The sequence below is a fragment of the Melanotaenia boesemani genome, chromosome 6, assembly GCF_017639745.1.
Source record: "Melanotaenia boesemani isolate fMelBoe1 chromosome 6, fMelBoe1.pri, whole genome shotgun sequence".
NCBI lineage: Eukaryota > Metazoa > Chordata > Actinopteri > Atheriniformes > Melanotaeniidae > Melanotaenia > Melanotaenia boesemani.
Window position 1 is genome coordinate 22,611,931 of NC_055687.1, and position 21,260 is coordinate 22,633,190.

The window sequence follows — 21,260 nt, forward strand, 5'->3', positions numbered from 1 at the left end:
TTCGGACTCAAGTTCATCCTTAGCCAGTAAAGAACAATTACTCAGAAAGCAGACCACATGTATTAATATATATTAATTGAAATCCAGCAAACACTGTATAGAATTGAAATGATGGGATCAGTAGTGGCATTTCTTTGAGTGCCAACTCATATTGGGGTAAGAGGGAACAGGCAGATAGGAGGGCTAATGAGTGCTCAAAGAAAAAAAAATGCTGTCTTGACAGTTAACTACGGTAAAATGGAAATAAGAAGTATCATTAAGGATGAAATAAATGATGATGGGTAAACATGATGCAGGTTGGTGTACATACTGCAACCAAAATGAAACAATAGAACATGTAATGGTTCACTGCAACAGATATGAGACAGAAAGGAAGGAAATGGTAGATAAACTCAGGGCAATGAAAATAATGTTTGAAATCCCAGTTATTTACAGCATAGCTCAGGAGATGGCACCTTATCATACTTATTTTTCTATCTAAAACAGGGCTGATTAAAAGAATATAGAGGAGAGGTTTTTTTCATTTATTTTCTTTTTTTCTCTGTCCTGGACCACACTCCTTACCAGTTGGTGGCGGTAATACACATATTTACGTTGTTGTCAACCGCCAATAAACTGCAGAAGAAGGAAGAAGAAGAAGGAGGAGGAGGAAGAAGGGAGACACCCCGGCCTGTAGTAGTAAGCAGCCATCGGCCTTTTGTTAGATTTAAGGGATGCTGCACACAAATGGTCACGGTATTTGGAAATGTGCTTGATTGTTATGGTAAGTCTTGACAAAGTTGACTGTTCGATTAATCTCTCTGACGCCAAAACATCTGCAGTGATAACTTAATAATCACAGTATGTCCACCATGGCGATGAAGTGTTAGCCAGCAGCAGCTAACGGTAGCCAATGTGTCCACGATAATAGCTCACAAAGAAAAGCTGCAATGGCTCAAAGATTTCTGGGAATACTGGAACCGTTTGAGCTTCACTTTATTTACGCTGAAGTGTATGTTTTTCTATTGAAATCCTATGTTGATATAAGTTTAAAAAGTTGTCTCTGTAAATCAGTTGTCTTGTTCGGGTATTAGTGTGTTCAGGAATGGTGCTGTCGGTCCTTTTATGGTGTTCATGTTCTCGTTAAAAAGATTTGCATGGTGTATCCTTCAGTGAAGTCCGTGTTGTGACCGTTAAAAACAAAAAGACAGTACAGCAGCTGTTGAGTAGGTATAGCTGCAGCTGAAATGGAACATTTTTAACACTTGTCAAAGGTTTTGAGGGGAGTGATGAATCCCTCTTAAAAGTATGTTGACATTAATTGTCAAAGTATTTTTTACTAACCATACACACTTGAGATAATTTTGAACAAGTAAAGTAACTTATAAGTTTGCACTGTTACCACTTGTGACTGACAGCTGGGACATTTTGCATGCTAATAATGCTAATTTACTCTTTTTTTTTTTTTCTTCTAATTGTATGCAAAGTAAAATTCAATGCAATGTTTATTGTCGTTTTAGAAAACGAGTTAATACTATTGCATGAGTCAACTGACAAAGTTAGATCACATGGGTGCAATTTTATTCAAATGGAAGAAGTTTTTTTAGGCAGTGGTCTTTTTCTTTTTAAAAGGTAAACACAGTGTGTCTGATAGATGAAATAAAAGAAAATTCTTTAAACGATAAGCAACAAAATGTTTAAGTATGTACACAAATTAACCAGCTTGTCTCTGTTCTCAGTTGAGAGTTGTAATACTGCACAGTTAGTACAAAACCATCTGGAAATTCCCTCTTAAGAGAGAATTTTTTTTCTTTTTTTTTTTTTTTTTTTTTTTACACTTGAATAGCAATAATTGAGTACTCAAAGTATTGAGCATTCACTTTCCTTTGTGCAGCTTTACCATTTATAAACCAGAAAGACAGTGGCAATTAAAGATTGTAGCTCCCGAATGAAAGGCATCATCTATTCTGGTGCAATTGTTGTGATTTTCTTAATATAATATATAATAAAATGCACAATAAAAAAAAAAAACAAAAAAACATTGTTGTAGAAATTGATCGTAAAATGTGCCAAATTTCATTACTGCGCTTATACATGTCAAAATAGTGCTATTCAGGACCGTTAACAAACTTTTTGCATTTGTTGCTGCATTGGTGCAGTACTTTTTTTTTTTTTTTTTGTTTTTTTGTTTTTCCGTTTTTGTTTAGGTACACCACTACAAATTTTATATGCACTCTTTAAGTTATCATGGTGCTTTTAATGCCACAATTTTAAGAATAACAATTTTGTTATCTCCAATACTTATCTATAATTACAGTTTAGGTGCAGAAGTTGAAAGTTTATGTATATATCTAAATGCATAGCATAATATTAATAACTAGATAAAGTTATAATTAAATCTATATGACATTTAACTTCAACACAATTGTTTATGAATGGCTTGTTAAAATGCCTTGTCACGAGATTCTTTATATTTTTTAGGGACCTTTGAGTTGAGCATCCAGTTACCATATTTAATGGCCAAAAAAACTTAGGGCTACTCGATTATGGCAAAAAAAGATCATCACGATTATATTGATTGAAATTGGGAGAGAGAGAGAGAGAATATATACTAAGATGGTGAAGAGATGGCAGTTTGTCCAAAATGTTGATGAGTTTTCATAAATCCCGGGTTGTTTACTGTGTTAATTGAGCAATGGTCTTTGGCGAGAAAAAAGTTATGTTTGTTTATAACATTTGTTATCGTGTCTTTAGTCACGACCCTTCAGTCTAACTTGAGAGGTGTTGGCAACCTCTCAAACCGAAGTGGTTGCAGCAGAGTGCTGCAATGTCAGCGGTGCACACTTTGCAACTTAAAACAGCACAAAAGTAAACTGCGAAGGAGCAAAAAATTGGATCACTTCATTTTTATGATTGTTGAAAACCCAGATCGTAAATGAGATTAAAATTCTATTAATCGCCCAGTCCTGCCCCTGCTTTTGTGACTATGGCTACACTTTTTCTGTTCAGCATTTCTGATCAGTTTCCTTCATTAATATGTTGGTGACTGTTTTTTGTTCAGTCATTTTTTGTTTATTTGTTTAGCAAACAGTTTAAAGATGCATCACCCGAAACTAGTGGACAGGACTAATTTTGAGACTGTTTTATCACCCAACCCTGCCCTTAAGTACGATGTTGCATTTGCCCTTTGTTATATTGCTTCTGTATTCCTGTCCAATCAACCTGTAAAAGTGGATTTACACTTGCGCGGTGTCTATGTCACCACTGTAGGCACTGCGTAGCTCTGCAGAGCCTCAGCGTGCACCTCTTCCAGTGGGGCCGCTCGATTATGGGAAAAATGATTATCACGATTAATTTGATTTAAATTGATATCTGGATTATTTAACACAATTAGAGAAAGAAAGAGAGTGCGTGGGGGGGTCAGTGTGGGGGGGGGGGGGGGGGGGGGGGGGGGGGGTCAGTGTGACATTTGAAGCTTGTCTGTGGTAATACAGACTAGTTTCTTTCCGGGTCCCCCCCAAAGCTATTTTTTGTCTCAGACCAGCAGCTGTGTTTTGCCCGATGTGGTTTGGAAAAAATGAGTCTGGAGACATTTCGTTTTCACGTTGAAATCCACGTCAATAATATGTAGCGTAACATTAATATTCGACTCTGTGGTGCAGCTTGACCACAGGTCCGCAGCGGTGGCGAAACATTGGACTGTAGCCACGTCCTTCACAACACCTTCACCACATCCATCGTCCAGGGCAGGAGAGCCACTCCACTAACATGGAGACGAAATGAACTGAGAAAAAGTTCTGTTTGTTTATAACATTTATCTCTCTGTGTCTCTGGATTATTTAGTCGCGACTCACAAAAAACATTTTTCTATTTTCTTGTGTCGCAAGCCCCCGTGTGCACGTCTGCGTGAACGAGCGCAACATTTCACATGCACGAATGTCGCCTGACGCTTGGCTGGAGGAGAGCAGCAATTTCCGCCTCATCGCGCAAGTTCAATAGAAAATGAATGGAGAGGAGCGACATCGCCTCCCGTGTGTCCAGCCCGTAATTGGCGAGGTGTTTGCAACTCGCACTAAAGCAGACAGGGCTGTGGGAGGAGTCTGCAGCAGAGCGCTGCAATGCCTGCTGCGCTCGATTTGCAACCGAAAACAGCCCAAGAGGAAACTGCGAAGGACAAATATAATCAGATCCTTTTATTTTTATGATCGTTGAAAACCCAGATCGTAATTGCGATGAAAATTCGATTAATCGCCCAGCCCTATCTTCCAGACCTGACACTAACCCCTTAACGGTTATGCAGAGGTACTCCCTTGTGATTGGTCAGTTTGGGATCACTTGTTGCCGGATATCTGGATCTTCTCACTGAATTTGTGTGGTAACCACCGTTTTTAAAAACAACCAGTGGGTCAAGTTGATGAGAGGCTGATCAAATTATTTCTTCGTTTTCTTCCACAAGCTAATAAAGACACTGAACCACACTGGACGTGTCATACTGTTTTTCCAGCTCCACTTGTATGATGAATAATTCCTTCCTTTACGTTTATTTGTATTTTAGAGGCCAGAATTAAAAACTCTTATTTATGTGGGCAACATTTCATAAACGTTATAAGTTTTTGTTGTATGTATAATTGTTGTTTCCAGTACTTGTCTTGTATGTACTACCAGTCACTTTACATTTGCCACAGCAGGGACCAATTTCGATCTTCGAGGGTCGGGATTGGATGTGTTCCTGCAGCAAAACGCCTGTTTGAAATGAATGGGTCATTAACAGACTTGTGCAAAACTTGACAATAAACAATTGGAGATCTATTTTATTTGAATCGGGTGCTGCAGTAGGGAAAATTCCAGTACCTGCAGTACACCAACCCTCAAGGAACAGAGTTTGTGATTCCTACTGTTATGTTCTACAGTCATTTAGCAGATGCTTTTCTCACATCTGAAGGTGGTTAGGTAGTAGCATTGAGGGTCTTGCCCCAACAGGAAGTGTTAGCTTTAATCCCGTGTGGGATTCGAACTGTTGGCAGGATGCCCTGCCAACTGAGCTATCCAGCCACTCTCATAGTGGAAAAGCTTTTATCCTTAAGTAGGAGCTACTTACTTGGGGTGAATGAGCTGACTGAAGGATTTCCTGTTCTGGTCCTGGCCAGTTGATGAACTGAACTTTTTTGGGGGTAATACTGTTTCAAACAAGCAGATGTAAGTGTGTGATGTTGTCTAGGAAGTTTGGCCAGCTATGTGAAGTGCAGTGTGAAACCAAACCATTTGGAAAATGAAAAAGCCTTTACACAACAGTGGAATATAACAGCTATCTCCGTGCAGGGGGAAATGCAGATAGCTACGGCAACGATGTAGTGCACATGCCTTGCGTCTAGTGGGCAATGAAATTTGCAACGACACACCCAGGTGTGTGCAGCATCCTTGAAAGACTGAAAAATACAACAGTAGCTTTGTGTACCAAGTGCTAGTTATCTGGCTCATGTAACCTAAATGTCTTTAGACCAAGTTAAAAAGATGCGGTAGCTCTGACAACACAGTGGTCTGCCATTTTTGTTGTTGTGCTTTTTGTGGGTTAAGCAGGGTTTGTGTGCTCAAGAGGAAGATGACATGAAATTCGTCATTGTTGAATTTACACTGACAGGACCAGCCTTGTGATACAAGAAAATTTCACTCTCGAGGCCGTTTGCAGTTTTATCCATCCAAAACTGTTATCGTGTAAACAAGATGCCAGGATGCAACCAAACTTTTGTGTTTTACTGTCCCAGCGTTGGTATGTAAACGGGGCTCAAGTCCTGTTTGAATGGCGTGTTTCTCTCATTATGTTAAAGTTAGCTCTGTGACTACCTATGTCGGTGACTAAGAGGCACATAACCAGCACATCCAACACAAGACACCAGCCACACAGTCATCTCTGTATGTAAAAGGATGCACAATGAGGGCATCAGTCCCTCCTTGAAACTGGCAGATTGAAAAGGGCTGTCCAGATTTTATTAGTTTGCGACTAAATCTTTTTTGTTTATTTTCTCCTATCCACTCACTATGTGCAAAAGCTATGTGGTGTAGGTTTGTTTCAGGAAACCAACCACTTTACTTATTTTACACTTCAGAAGTGTGCCAAGTCTAGTGCTTCTAGTTTGTTCAATAGATGCTCGACTGTTAACATAATGTAAAGTGTAGCTTAAAGACCCATTTGTGCTCGACGCAGAAGACTAATACATGTATGGACGGACAGTATCGTCCGTTTCCTGCATCACAAATAATTTGGTCAGTTTTCACAGAGCTTAGCTATCCGTAGCTTCATAGAGAAAACAGAGAAATATCACCAGAAATCGTGGGGGCATTGTTAAGCAGAATAGCTGACATGACAGAAAATAAAAAAGGGGAACAGGAAAGGGGAAAAAAAGCACAAGACGAATGAAAACGTGGACAACTGTAGAAATTGCCCGAGCTTTTGGAGTGAGGTTGTGAAGTGTTTAGGGCTTGTTGGGCAGTTGGAATCAACTTTATGGCGATGCATGTAAGATATGAAGTCGTTTATATGGTGGAAAGGCTATGACATTATATGCTTTATTTTTGCTGGCGTTTTTTCCTTCTGATCTGCTTGCTCCTGAAGCAACTTTTCTGTCCTAGTATTTCAACCTGTATGCAACATTGCATTTTTTTTTCTTTCTCCTATTTGAAAATAAGGGCCATTGTTTTCTGTAAAGCATATACATGGATAAAACCATTACTCTATCTATAGTTTACCATTCGCCAACAGAAGAAAAGGTGTATAGTCAAATCTGAAGCCGTTTTAAGGCCACTAAAGATTAGGGATGTACTGATCCGATTGGTATCTGTACCGATATTGAAGAAATTTCTAGATCAGGTACACATGTGGACAAAATTGTTTGTAACCTTCGGTCAATAAAAAAAACTCACAATGGTAACAGAAATAACTTGAATCTGACAAAAGTAATAATAAATAAAAATTCTATGAAATCTAACCAATGAAAGTCATTCAATAGAATTATTTAAAAATAAACTCATTAAACAGGTCTGGACAAAAATGATGGTACTTCTAGAAATGAAAATAATGTGGCCTATATATAGGGCTACAGGTAGTCACTGTGCTGTTTGGTGACATGGTGTGTACCACACTCAACATGGACCAGAGGAAGCAACGGAAAGAGTTGTCTCAGGAGATTAGAAAGAAAATTATAGACAATCATGTTAAAGGTAACGGCTATAAGACCAGCTCCAAGCAGCTTGATGTTCCTGTGACTACAGTTGCACATATTATTCAGAAATTTAAGATCGTGGCTGCAGGAAGAAAATTGATGACAAATCAAAGAGACGGATAATACGAACAGTAACAAAAGAGCCCAGAAAAACTTCTAAAGAGATTAAAGGTGAACTTCAAGCTCAAGGAACATCAGTGTCAGATCGCACCATCCGTCGTTGTTTGAGCCAAAGTGGACTTAATGGGAGACGACCAAGGAGGACACCATTGTTGAAAACAAATCCTAAAAAAGCCAAACTACAGGTTGACAAGCCACAAAGCTTCTGGGAGAATGTCCAATGGACAGATGAGACAAAAATGGAACTTTTTGCCAAGGCACATCAGCTCTATGTTTACAGACGTAAAAATGAAGCACATCAAGAAAAGAACACTGTCCCTACTGTGAAATATGGAAGAGGCTCTGTCATGTTCTGGGGCTGCTTTGCTGCATCTGGCACAGGGTGTCTTGAATTTGTGCAGGTACAATGAAATCTCAAGACTATCAAGGGATTCTAGAGAGAAATGTGCTGGCCAGTGTCAGGAAGCTTGGTCTCAGTCGCAGGTCATGGGTCTTGCAACAGGACAATGACCCAAAACACAGCTAAAAACACCCAAGAATGGCTAAGAGGACAACATTGGACTATTCTAAAGTGGCTTCTATGAGCCCTGACCTAAATCCTATTGAGCATCTTTGGAAGGAGCTGAAACATGCCGTCTGGAAAAGGCACCCTTCAAACCTGAGAGAATTGGAGCAGTTTGCTTATGAGGAGTGGGCCAAAATACCTGCTGAGAGGTGCAGAAGTCTCATTGACAGTTACAGGAATTGTTTGATTGTAGTGATCGCCTCAAAAGGTTGTGCAACAAAATATTAAGTTATGGTACCATCATTTTTGTCCAGGTCTGTTTCATGAGTTTTTTTTTTTTTTTTTTTTTTTTTTTTAATAATTCTGAAGCATGGTTGAAAAGCAATGTCTGACTTGGTTAAATTTCATAGAATTTTTATTTATTACTTTTGTCAGATTCAAGTTGTTTCTGTGACCATTGCAAGTTTTTCTTTCGCTAACTGAAGGGTACTAACAATTTTGTCCAAGTGTGTATGTGTGACAATGGGCCCGATCCATAAGTGCAGATCTTTTTAGTGTAATACTGTGCTGGTGTGCTTTAAGTGATGTCATGCACTAAATATGCATCATGTGGAGGCTCATATTACACTACCTCAGCTAACACATCAATGGCTATGTGCAAAACCTGCACAGTGAATGTTCTGATAAGATTGAGAATTCTGCTTGAGCAAGTCACTTACACTGAGTGCTATGTGTGTGGACAAAGCTTGATAAGTTGGGACTATATGTTTTTGTTTGTTTGTTTGTTTTTTACCAAGGTAATGAAGGTATTTTATTCAGCAACTTTTCTAATGGATGTTTAATGTCAGGGCTTAAAGTATTTTGGCACCATGCCAGATCTCCGGCTTGTTTTTGCACCAAAACAAAAGAAAAGAAAAAGACTATTTAATAAGTTAATGTCTGCTAGTGTGGACTATTGTCACGTTGAGTCCATCTACCAATAGTGTGAGATGAATACAGCTTTGCTCTCAGTTAAACACATTGATAACCAATTAGAAGTTAAGTTGAGCCTTGGAAAATGCATGGTTGAGAGATCTAGCTGCGGTTTAAATCTATGCTATGTCTGCGTGCAGTCGGTTATGCTGTCGCTTGGTACTGATGCTGGTGAGTTTGCCCTTGCGCTAGAGCATAGGGGGTACACATCATTTTGGTGTCATGTTGCAGTTTCTCCTACTTTGAAGGTGGTAGCAGGGATGTTATCGGCTGGGAGTACATCTGCGTTAAAAACCGTCTGCATAACAGGGCTGCATGTCAGGTCTGGTAGACGTGCACGTTGGGCATCCGCCTATGGCAGTGACGCAGATGCCTTAACTGTTTTCACATTTATTTATTACAAGTTTCCCAGCATCACTTCTAAGTGTCGCCAAAGCATCAACTACTGTGGAAATGTGTGTAAACCAGCCGTGAAGTTGGCGGGAGGCACCGCACGTTTCCACTATCATTTAACTCTTGATGCATCTGAACTTTACATTTTTGTGCGTACGCACTCCTTGTACATGAGGCCCCTGATTTTAGTTTATTTTGAATATCTACCAACCAAGCTAGTCGAACTATTGGTTTTTTTTGTTGTTGTTGTTTTAAAACTCAATTTAAGCTCTTTTATTACTTATTTTTCATTAGATTTTGAATTCCTAATTGAACTGACTGACCCATTTTTAAGAGGTTATGTTCTTACTTCAGGTGTGAAAACGGTGGCGAAAACTAGAGAAAGGCTTCAACATCCCCACGAAACCGCTGTCGTACATACTACAAGGCTGTGGGGGGGCGCTACACTGATTAAAGAGTAACGCTCCAAAGCTGGAACAAGACGTAGCACATGCACAGATAATAACATGTCTGCTTGCTCCCACTGTTGATGGTATAGTAGTGTGGTCACAGACGCCATTATTGTTGTTGTGTTTGGCGCATGTTCATCACACTGACGTCATATCCTCTAGTGGTGTGGTTACGCTGTCCTCACAATACCACAGACAGTAGAGATCTCAAACCATTCCCTCTAGGTACCTGGTTTCAGACATTATGGGTTTCGTGGAGGCTAATTCTTGGTTTCTTTGAAAGGGTGGATTGCTAAAATTCTGGTTTAACTGCAATTCGGCGTCGTGGGGAATCCTCCTGGAGCACAACACAGCTAGAAGCCATGTGCTGCCTGTGCCCATACAGCTGCTGACTAGGGCTGCAACTAATGACTATTCTGATGGTCGATTAGTCACCGACTATTAAAATGACTAGTCGACCAGTCGGATTATGTATCTCACGATTATTATAAATGGCTCTTATTTCACCTTTAGCTTTGAAATCTTGCATCAGGTTGTTATGTAAGTCTGACATTCCTCCTCTAAATGTTCAAGCATTGCAGACGTACTTCTGTGTTACGCAAGGTCCAAGGTGCAAGGTGTTTATTTTGATCTATGAGCAGAGATAGGAAAGAAGACGTTGTAGGTTTTTTTTTTTTTTTTTTTTTTCTTTGGCCGACAATAGTTGAGGGGTAAATTTATTGTCGACAACGTCGACTAATCGTTGCAGCCATAGTGCGGACCACACCAGGGTTCCTAGCAACTGGGGCATTCTAGAGGAAGCTGGCAGACCGATCGAGACTGTGTCAGTCGATGCCGAGCCAAACAATGCCAGCCACGTGGCACAGAATTAGCCACATGTCAGCCAGGTGTATTAAATTCCCATACAATGCAGTTGAACAGGTCAACACTAAAGCACAATATGCAGCAACAGCCGGTTTTCCTAATGTAATCGGAGCTATCGACTGCACACACATTGCTATAAAAGCACCATCACATGATGAATTTGTATGCCAACAGAAAACATTTTCATTTGATCAATATACAAACAAACATTGTGGAGAGATGGCCTGGTTCAACCCATGACTCATACATTCTGAGTAACAGCATGGTTGGGAACAGACTACAAGCTGGTACTGTGGGTGGCTTCTTGGTGAGTTATTAGATTTGTGTAATTGTCCTAAAATTGATCCCCATGATTCGCGTTGAGTAAGCGTCCCCAATCCCATCTTCACAGCATCATTGCATTTTATTTTAGCTGGTTAAACTACAGCTTAAGATCTTTCTAACAAGTGTCGAAACCGCTGATGAATATTTACCCTATTGTCAATTCTTTGACCGACCTTTCAGGCTCACGTCCTGTTGCTTCCTCTCTTGGATCTTTAACGACCGGTGAGACTCCAGTCGCGAGGTGATGGGTGAACCTTTCCACCTCGATTCTTTCGGCGCGGAAACACGCAATTTTACCCCTTAAGAATTCCTGATTATTATCGTCCGCTCATGCGGATAGGCCTGAGGAGTTATTCTGGTAGATAAGCCAACCTTTGGTTCTAGGAGTATGAAGCTACCGTACTACCGTCCTGCAGGAATCACTACCTGGTGTCGAAGTAATAACCTAGCAAATTCTTATGTCTCTTCGGGCATTGGGGAATCTGGGGCTTACCTGCTCGTCCCTTCAGTGGATGTAGAAAAATATAAGAGAAATGAGTTTGGTTGGGAAGTTAACCGAAGTTAACTATAACCCTTTTATTCAAGTTTTCTATTTTTGGTACAATACAGAGAAATATAAAAAGAAAGAAAATATAATAAAATTCCCCTTTCGGGGTTTTCCCTTAGCTATGGGTCAAAAGTAGAATATATGAAATAAGTACAGAAAAAAAAGGTTTCTCACAAGGAGTGATTCCGCTCTCGCGACCTAAGTCTTCTTCAACAATAAAATTCTCCCTCGGCAAGAGGGTAAAAATCTCTCCAGTAAGGGAGTAAAAAAATCTACAAAAATCTCCGCAAAAACCTGCCAGAATTCTGCCTCTTCTCAAATTATCACTTATATATATACACAACTCAAGTCCATCCCATCTGGTATCTTCCCACCAGCAGAAAAACAACTTTAAACCAACCTTCTCAGTATTTTTCCATCAGCAGATACAACTTTAGACCAACCCACTTAATATTTTTTCCATCAGCAGAAAAAGCATCTCTACAGACAAAACCCCTCCTTTATGGAGAGTAAGAACATTGTTTAAGAGCAAAAGTTTAATTTCTTTGGGCAGGCTATATAAGCCCTTTTTTAAAGTTCATGCTTGATTAGGCAGTACATAGATTCAGTCCTTGGTTATAAACATCATACCATATCATGTGTATTATAGCAGTCAAAGTCAGGCATAGATTCAGACGTCAAACTTCTTTCAAAACTAAAACTTCTCCCCTCTCTGACATACTGAAGGCCAAAGAGGTGGTTTCCAGCTGTTAGTTATCTGTTGAGACTTTATTAAAACTTCTCTTCCCTCTAACACACTGAAGGCAACAGTGGTGGTTTCCAGGTGTGAGTCATCTGTAAAGATAAGGGCCTCTGCTTCTCCTGATTGTTGTCTTAGCAACGCTCTCCGGGCAGAGCAGTGTTCCCGTCACTCCCTGAAGAGCGTGGCCTTCACACAAGCCCCTGATTGTCCCTATGTGCAAAGTATTCTTGTTAATAACCCTGTGTATAAAGTGTAAAATGTCTCACTTTTTCCCTGGCGCACTTTTGCACTAATTTGCAACAATAGTGTGTAATCCATGTAATAGTGTTTAAAATGAACAAATGGAAACTGTAAATTCAGTTTACTTTGTCTGCTTGAAGTTGACCCCAGGCAACCATGGCTACCTGATTAAGAGCTGGCTGATGGCCACTCTCACCAACACTTAGACTGACCAAGAGCGAAGGTACAATGACCTCCATTCCTGCACTTGGTCAGTTGTTGAGGACATTCGGTCTGCTGATGGGACAGTGGCACTGCCTGGACAGGACTAGGGGTATGCTGCTGTACAGTCCTGAGAAGGTGTGCTGCATTGTGATGGCTTGCAGCTTCCTGCACAATGTGGCACACCGGCATGCCATACCGCTACCAGAGCACCATATCCCGCCACCAGACAAACCAGAAACTTGACCCATGAATGTGCCTCCAACCCGGGAGGACATTCAGGTACGGCAACATTTGATTTCAGCCATGTAAAAGAGACAAGGATGCTGAATTCATTTATTTGCCAATGCATATATTGATTCACCAATATTTGTGACGACACCTATCAGTTGATCTAGGCGATCGTTGATGCTGCCTTTTGCTCGAACTATGTCTTTTTGTGACTCCAGCACAGCATGGGTGAGGACACTGCCAGTTGGGCGGATAACAGCAGCAGCAGCAGGCAGTGCTTGCGGCATACTGGCACTGCATTGATGCTGGAGGAATTCCCCCAATTCTGTGGCACATGGCTGCAATTGCATGTCCTCTCCTGTGTTTTTAAAATAATAAATTGAGTAATCAAACATGAGTCCACGTCTTTGATATCCTCTTTGATATGCCGGCATGTTAAAATTGACCATACATACAGCATCTACGCATGAACCTCTTTCTCATAGGGATGAGAGCATGCTACGGTAAGAACACATTTGTTGTGAGTTACATATTTAGAAGTATTTACCTTGGAGATAAAAAGTCACCCAAGTGTGCTCTCACCACACCTGAGAAAGCAATGTCACCCACAGTTGCAGCAACCCAATGTTCAAATGGGGTGGGCCTCTTCTGTCCCGCTGTCTGTTTTGAACAAACTTTGGCAGTTGGCCAGCCATCCTCCACGTCACATCCACCTTGATGTCGGACCAATTCTTTTTAATGTCTGTTTGTGTGCGCTTCTTTGACCACACAGCAGTTACAACCTCACACACTCCCACTCCCTCCTCTTCTGTTTGCTGCTGATACCGATCAGAAGCTGAGCTGGTCCTTGGAAAATGAGTGGTTGAAATGTGTGGTGCGACCATGTGGAGTCAGAAAGGACTCTTTGAAGCTGTGTTCATCTCACACTATTGATGGATGAACTCAACAGTAGTGGACAGTTGACAGTAGTCCACATCAGCGCACATTAACTTATTGTCTTTTTTTTTTTCTCTTTTTTTTTTTTTTTTTTTTTTTGCTGCAGAAACTCTGCAAGCCAGAGATGTGGCACAGTGCTGGAATACTTTAAGCCCTGAAATTAAATATCCATTACAAAACCTGCTGAATAAAACAATAGCGTCATAGCTTGATAAAGAAAAATCAGATATTCCCAACTTGCCAAGCTTTTTCACACACAGCACTCGGTATCAGTGACCTGCTCAAGCAGATTTCTCAAGCTTCTCGAAACATTTGCAGTGCACCTTTGCACATAGCCATTCACTGTGTTGGTAGAGGTCGTCTAAAAATATTCCATATGGCTGATTCTTTTGCCCGTTTCAAACAAATATGAGCCTCCACGTGTCGCATCGTTGGCGCATGACGTCATTCAAAGCGCACAGCACAGAATTACACTAAATAGATCAGCCCCTATGAATTGGGCCCATTGTCACTTGTACATGATCTAGAAATTTCTTCATTATCGGATCAGTTCATCCCTAGAATTTACATTGGTATACACATGGAGGCCTGATGCATGGGGCATGTCCTGGTACCTCATGTACAAAGGGTGCATACACACAAAAAGGTGGCGTACACTCTTTGTCACTGCAAAGTTCAGATGCATCAAAAGTGAAATGACCTTGTAAACATGCTGTGCCTCATGCCAAATTCATAGCTGACGTATGCACTTTTCTACAGTGGTTGATGCTTTGGCAACACTTAGAAGTGATGCTGGCAAACTTGTAATAAAAAAACATGAAAACAGTCAGTCCCCAGACTGAGTGATGTGCACATTGGAGACACATGAACAATTAACACTAATGAGCTATTAACACATCCATGTGTCTGCAGTTACATGAGTGGCAATAAAAGCATGCACAAAGTGGTGCAAAAAATACCGTTAAAACCAATGGGTGCTTTAACAGTATTAGAAGACATAAGTGGCGCAATATGGGCTGAGAGCATGCGACGGTATGAACACCTGTGTTGTGAGTTACAAATGCAAAAGTATTTACTTTGGAGGTAATCATTCACCAGCGTGTACTCCCACCACCCCTAAGAGAGCGATGTCACCTGTTTTGGACAAACTTTGGCATTGACCAGCTATCGTCCACTTTACATCTATCTTGATGTCTGACCAAATGTTTTTAAGTTCTGCTTGTGTGCTCTTCTCTGACCCCACAGCATTGACAGCCTCAAGCACACACTCTCCCACTCACTCTTCTATTTGCTGCTGGTGCCGAAGGACAGCGTACCGAAGAGCACATTTGTGCGCATCTGCACTTCAACAAGTAGCACCTTCACTTTGCTTTCCGTGAAATTCCTTTTTTTCCCCTGTCACACTCATTCTCTTGTAATTTTCTGACCGCGCAGAGAGGGGAATCTCAGGTGCAGGCTTATTTAAATGTGATTTGCGTATTTAAATGGGAGTCGGGTACTCAATTCCACATTGATTCGGATGTACAAAGGAAATGTGCTTGGATTCATGCGTGCACACAGATTCATATGTCTGGATTTTTGTGTGAGTGTGTGTGTGTGTGCGTACAACATTTTCTGAATTTGAGCATACACCATGTTTCAGTGGAAAATCCACACAAGTCTTTGTACATGAGGCACCTGGTCCTTACTTGTCCCTCTGAACACCTTAAAGCCCCACTACTCAACTTTGGCAGATTTTCTCACTGACAGTGGCTAATTTGGCATCCGTCATGCATCCTGTCTCTTCTCTGAGCTCTCCACCCAGTTGTGCTGTTGACTCTTGTGTAATTTCATGTTCTGTCCCTTTCTCTCTTTCTTTTCCTTGCTTCCTCTCACAATGTCCTCTTGCATTCCTTTGATAAATTAGCTACAGTGCTTGTTCAAAGGAGCCAGTGTGTTGCTGGTGTGTGACGTGGTGCCTTAAAGCGAAACGCTACTGTAGAATGATTTACAGTTTCTCTGCCTTTGGATGGTGCAGGGCATCTACAGCTCCAAGATTGTGCATAATAAATGTCAGTGTTCTATCAAAACTAGTCAGAAGCACAGCGATTTAAGGTCAGAAAGTTAGGTGGTGTTACTTAAGTCTCAATGCAGTGCAGGTGACTGTCCATCACATGCTGGTGGCTACCAACTCTTGTCCCATCTCTCTTGTTTTCCAATGTAAGCACAAGAATTCATGTAGGAGGCTCCCTGCTGAGTTGAACTACAGTAGTTTAGTTCAGTTCAGTACTCTTCCCTGCTTTGTTTTCCACTACAGGCAGTATCCTTTTGATATGGGTAAATTCAGCTTGGTAGTATATGGAAAACTGCAGCAACAAATAGGTTTGACTCTGCTATTCGTGTCTTCTCTTTTTTCTTGTTGTACATGACTTTGATTTAGCATAGTGTTTTTCCCAAAACAGCTCACATGTAAGAAGTATCATTATCTTGTGCAAGTCACCGCCCACTGTGAGTGGGTGCAGTTGCAAGCAATATATATGCACTCAACATGGATGAAAAACTAACATTTTAACATCTATCACCATAAAATGCCAAAAAAAAGGGCTTATCTTCATCGTGATTTCACAATCAATAGAATATATAGCTGGATTTAATTAGCACTGCCTACTTGGTTTTCAGCTTCATTTGGCTAAAACGCTCAGCACGGTCTTCAAGTTTCAACTTGTATTAACCAACATGATCTAGGTTTCTTTAGAGTACGTTTTATTTATTTATTTATTTAAAGCTTTGTTTTTTTTCCCAATTTGTAAAACAATCTTGGGCATAAATAGTTTGATAACTACCTTTTTTTTGTTATCTTCACAGGTGCTAATACAACATGGGAAACCAGAGGCGTGAACATGCATCTTGGATATGATTTAACGCAGTGTGTTGACTGAGCATACTGGTTGTCACATGAAGACCAATTTTTCTGTGTCTGGATAGAGATTTAGTCTTGCATTCAGGCTGAAAAGTGATGCCATCAGTACACGGACAAAATCGTTTCATCATGGAAAAGCAGAAAGCCATGAATACTGTCTCTTCAGCACAGGCAGGTGGGGAATCAAGTACCTTCATCTGCACCGAGTGTGGGGATGGTTTCAGCCAGTACTCAAGTGTTTTGGCCCACATGGCCATGCATGGACCTTTGGAGTCATTTTCCTTTGATGGCTCATCCAACGGATTTGAAGTCCCTCGGGAATATGTGCTTCAAGAAAATGGAACACTAACAGTTTTGAATGGATTGGCTCAGTCACACTCTTTAAATTCTTCACATTCCTCTGTAAAACCAGGAACTCCTGGAGCACTACCATCACACTTTTCATCCCCTGTCAAGCCAGTGTCTCCAACTACAAAGCCGCAGTCTTCTCCTTGCAAAGACATGTTCAGGCCAAGACCACCTGACTCAGTCTTGGATACGTCTCGGCAGGGCCATTACCGCTGTGAAATATGTAACAGATCATTTACCAGCTTGCAAAGTTTACATCGTCACCAGCAATATCGAAATACAGAGAGAGGTTACAAGTGTACTTTGTGCTGTAAGATTTTTGAAGATAGACAGGACCTTAAGAAACATCTCCAAAGCCACATCAGTGAGAAATTTCACTGGTGTGGTTATTGTGGTAAGAGATTCCTAAAAGTGGATGCTCTGAATGTTCATCAAAAAGAAACTCACTCCTTGGGCAAACCAGAGAATAAGCTGGAAAAAAAGTTGGAGAAATCATATACTTGTAAGAAGTGCAAACTGAGCTTCTTCTGGATGTCAGATTTCCAGACACATTCAATGTATCAGTGCAAGGGGAAAGAACTTGACTCTGTCTTTGCATCCGAAATTGAAATTGAAGTGAATTCTAAGATCCACGATGATACACAACTTATAAACTGCCACAGCAATGGCATATCTTATATTAAAAACGGAGAGAGTAAGCTTTCCAGGGATACTAGCAGTAAGATTGAGACTGAACCCACTTTCACACCATATAGATGTGGTTTATGTGGAGATCGTTTTGATAAGTTAGCAGCTCTTAAGGAGCATCATGTCACACATCAAACTCAGGAAGAAATAGATAAGCTGAATCAAGAATCCCAAAAACCATTTAAGCGAAGAGTGCAGCCTAAAAACAGGCGGAGAAGAGGTAGCAATCCAAATGGAAAGCTTCATCCTTGCAAACACTGTCATCGAGTTTTTAATCATTCTAGTAGTTTATCTCGGCACATGAGATATCATAAAGGTACAATGCACACTTGTGTGTTTTGCGGTAGACATTTTCCCCAGCGCTGTGATTTGAGAAGACATGTAGCCATGTACCACAAAACAGAACTGGAAAAGAAACCAGGTCTGAAACACTTGTACACAACTCCACAAAATGGGCCTACCTCAAATTCTGTTGATCAGAAAACCACAAGCATTCCTGATGACAACACTAAGGGCTCTTCTGACAGTGAGCTGACATCTGCAGATCAAAGTCCAAAAGAGAAACAGTCAGGAAAAGCAGTCAGGGTGAACTACAAGTGTCAGGAGTGTGGAAAGCGATTTGGATTGCTGTGTGTGTACCAAAGACATTTGCGCTATCACAAGAAAGAGCCAAATAAGTGTCCCCAATGTCCAGCTCAGTTTAAGAACTCTTCGTCCCTTGAGCTTCATCTTCAAAATCACCCAAGCACTGAGCAAGCTGATGATGATGATAATATTGGACAATCCTCTTGTGCCACTGCTACCAGTGCAGACCAGACTGTTAAAAAAAGTAATGCAGAGGATGTCGAGGATGAGTATGTGGACCATAAACAAAATGAGAAAGGAAATTCTTCAGAAGTTCTTTATGAATGCACTGAGTGCACTGAGACATTCTCATGCTTGGAAACATTTCTTCAGCATCAGACTTCTCATGGCCTAGAAAACAATGACTGAGAACCAGGAAATAAGACATGGATGTAGATTATACAAATGGCTTTTGTAAGGATATGGACAGTCATGAATAACATGCAAAGTTAATCCCAATATTATCCTGCAAGCTATGGTTGCATTTGAGTTGGAGGTCCTAATGGCTGACTAGCAAGGGGTAAATATGTTGCTTTTCATTGTATTTTTAGTGACTAACATCTTGCTGTAAATCATTGTGCTGCATTTTACATGTTTTAATTCCAATTATGTGATTTGAGTCCTTTTTTATTGTATGCATATAGTCATTTTGAAAGTATAGCATTGTCACCTATTAGATTGTGTCATTAAAAACTGTAGATAAATTACATGTTTTCAATCTTGGTTTAATTTCGTTCTTTTTGTGTCGCCTGTAGGAAAACCTAAGACTACAGCCAATCAAAGTGTTAATATTTATTCCTTTTACATTTAGTTGGACAAAAGTATTGTCAAATATATTGGATACTTGGCTTCAATTCTATCTTAGGTTTATGTGGCTTTCATAATGTGTGCCTGGTTAAAGTTTCATGGTAGCATTGGTTACCCCAGTTTAGTCGTGAAGTCTGCTAGACATGGTCTGATCGGAGACTCAGTATAAAGGTTAAATGCATTTGACCTTTTAAATAATATGTTCCAAGCTCTGCTAGGGGTGGCACCACACCATGAATTACTGAAGGAGAAGACAAGACACAGCAAAGAAGAAAACTCGTTCCTCTATTGGTTAATGTAGAACAACTTTGTTTTCTAGTACACAACAGCTAAATATGGAGCTGAATCAGCAGTTTTGTGTTGATCAGAATTCTGTCAGAACGTTTACTGGATTCTTCCACGTCTAACCACAAACTATTTCTCCCACCCAGACCTGCTTGCTGCCTCTCCCGCATGTAAGCGATATTTGTATTTACCCACAATGCACTTTGTGTTGTAGTCCACTTCCTGTATTTGGTCAGCTTGAAATAGATCGAATCCACCATTAGTAGGCAAACTTATATCCATTTCTTTGATTTGAATTAGAATTTGTGGGTGCATTCATAATACCACAAATGAAGCAGATTCTCAAACAAACTGACTAGAATTCAAATTCAAAAAGGCTGGTGTGAATGCAACCTTAGGCTCAGCATTAGGTCAACTAAGATCCAGTAGGCTGTGGAAACTAAGATGTACTACTAAAATGGGGGTAACTGGTAGGATTATGCTGGTGTCATGGTTTGATAGCACACTGCATCCTTATATGCCCTACCCTTCAAATTCTTGAGTGTTATATTCTTGATATTTTGGATTCACAAAAATAAAATTTAGCTTTGAATGTATCATGCTGCACTTGGAGCATTACAGTAACATACCTGCTTCACCATCTTGTCCCATTATAATATAAATGGTGCTTAGTAGTCTAGATTGGTCTGTTAGTGTTTGGGGGGTTTTGCTGTCATTTTCCATGTTAAAGCATTTCAAAACCAACAGGCTCTTGAACTAATTTTGTTCTTTAATATTCAGTTTTGATCTTTCTTAGCAAAATGATGGACTAAGATACTTCACAGTCCAGTTCATGAAGATTATGAAATTATTAGACTTTTTCCAAGTGTTTTTTGCTATGTAAAGTGTACAAATGGTAAAGGGATTTCTTGTTTGGGGGCCATGAAACTAAATTAAAATCCTTTAGGTTAATAATATAGAGGTAATGACTACTTTTATGATTCTTTAAACATTTAAATCAAACCACCAACAGATATTTTCACTTTTTTAAATTCTACAGTCAGCTTTGTAGACCGGAGTATCACCAAAATGCAGCCAGATGTATATTGGTGATACCAGACCTTCCAGGGCACCTTTGGGTGCTTTTGGCCATGCTCATAACTAGTCAGAGCTGTTGTTGGATGCCTGGGAAAGACTAGCACAATACATGGGCAGGTGGTCATAATATGGCTGACTATATTTTAAATGGTTGAAAACCCTTCCACATTGTTAACACAGACAAGACACTACTACTTGCCTATGAAAGCAACTTGGATTTGACCCCCCAGGGCTGACGACTTCAATCAAATTTCACATCAAGAGATCAGTGCGTGCGTAAGGTGACCACATGTTCTTGGAAGTGGCTGCTCAAGGTTCATTTTGATATTTTGATAACAAAAGCCTCAGTTTTAAGACCTGCTTGGAAGCAACAAAGCAAAATCCTGTAGGTAAGTTATGTTATTTACTAGTCTTGCTGTATGTGTTAGTTAAGATCTACTAACACAATTTGTTGTATTTACAAATGTGAAAGCCAGCCATCTCATAACTTGTAGTTCAAGTTCAGATTTTTGTAAATTACCATAGACTGTAAACAACAACATAAACACTTGTTGGAACTTGCACTATTGTTTAAAAGTTTTCATCTTTTTACCACTGGTAACTTGAGTAAAATTAAGCAACGGACTCATATTTGTTTTTTGACTGTGCAACGAGTCAAAACAAATGAGAAGCTAGGCTGTTGCCTGCCTGAAATAGCCTTAAGCTAGGTTTTTCACTTGCGCAGCTTAATCTGCATATGGTAGGGTTGCTGTAGCTGATGCTGGTTAAATGTGCTTTCAAACTCAAGCATAGAGGTCTGTAGTAGTTTCTCTT

At 40.2% G+C, this 21,260-nt stretch overlaps 1 protein-coding gene across 2 annotated transcripts; it reads left to right on the forward strand.

The window, feature by feature from the left end:
* The first annotated feature begins 584 nt into the window (after window positions 1-584).
* On the forward strand, window positions 585-19,043 carry si:dkeyp-84f3.5 (uncharacterized protein LOC334144 homolog). 2 transcript variants are annotated; one of them, XR_006010670.1, is made up of 3 exons: window positions 585-763; window positions 12,493-12,835; window positions 13,003-13,176. XR_006010670.1 is itself a non-coding variant. In XM_041987249.1 (2 exons), the coding sequence occupies exon 2, from the start codon at window positions 16,716-16,718 to the stop codon at window positions 18,645-18,647; it is 1,932 nt and encodes a 643-aa protein (XP_041843183.1). In that variant the 5' UTR covers window positions 610-763; window positions 16,565-16,715; the 3' UTR covers window positions 18,648-19,043. The 2 variants fall into 2 exon arrangements, 1 of the variants encoding a protein (XP_041843183.1); XM_041987249.1 differs by lacking the exons at window positions 12,493-12,835; window positions 13,003-13,176 and adding an exon at window positions 16,565-19,043 and having other exon boundaries at window positions 610-763.
* Window positions 19,044-21,260: the final 2,217 nt, after the last annotated feature.

Excerpts from the sequence above, each read along its gene's own strand:
- si:dkeyp-84f3.5 (XM_041987249.1), top strand. The coding sequence starts at position 16,716 with ATGCCATCAGTACACGGACAAAATCGTTTCATCATGGAAAAGCAGAAA.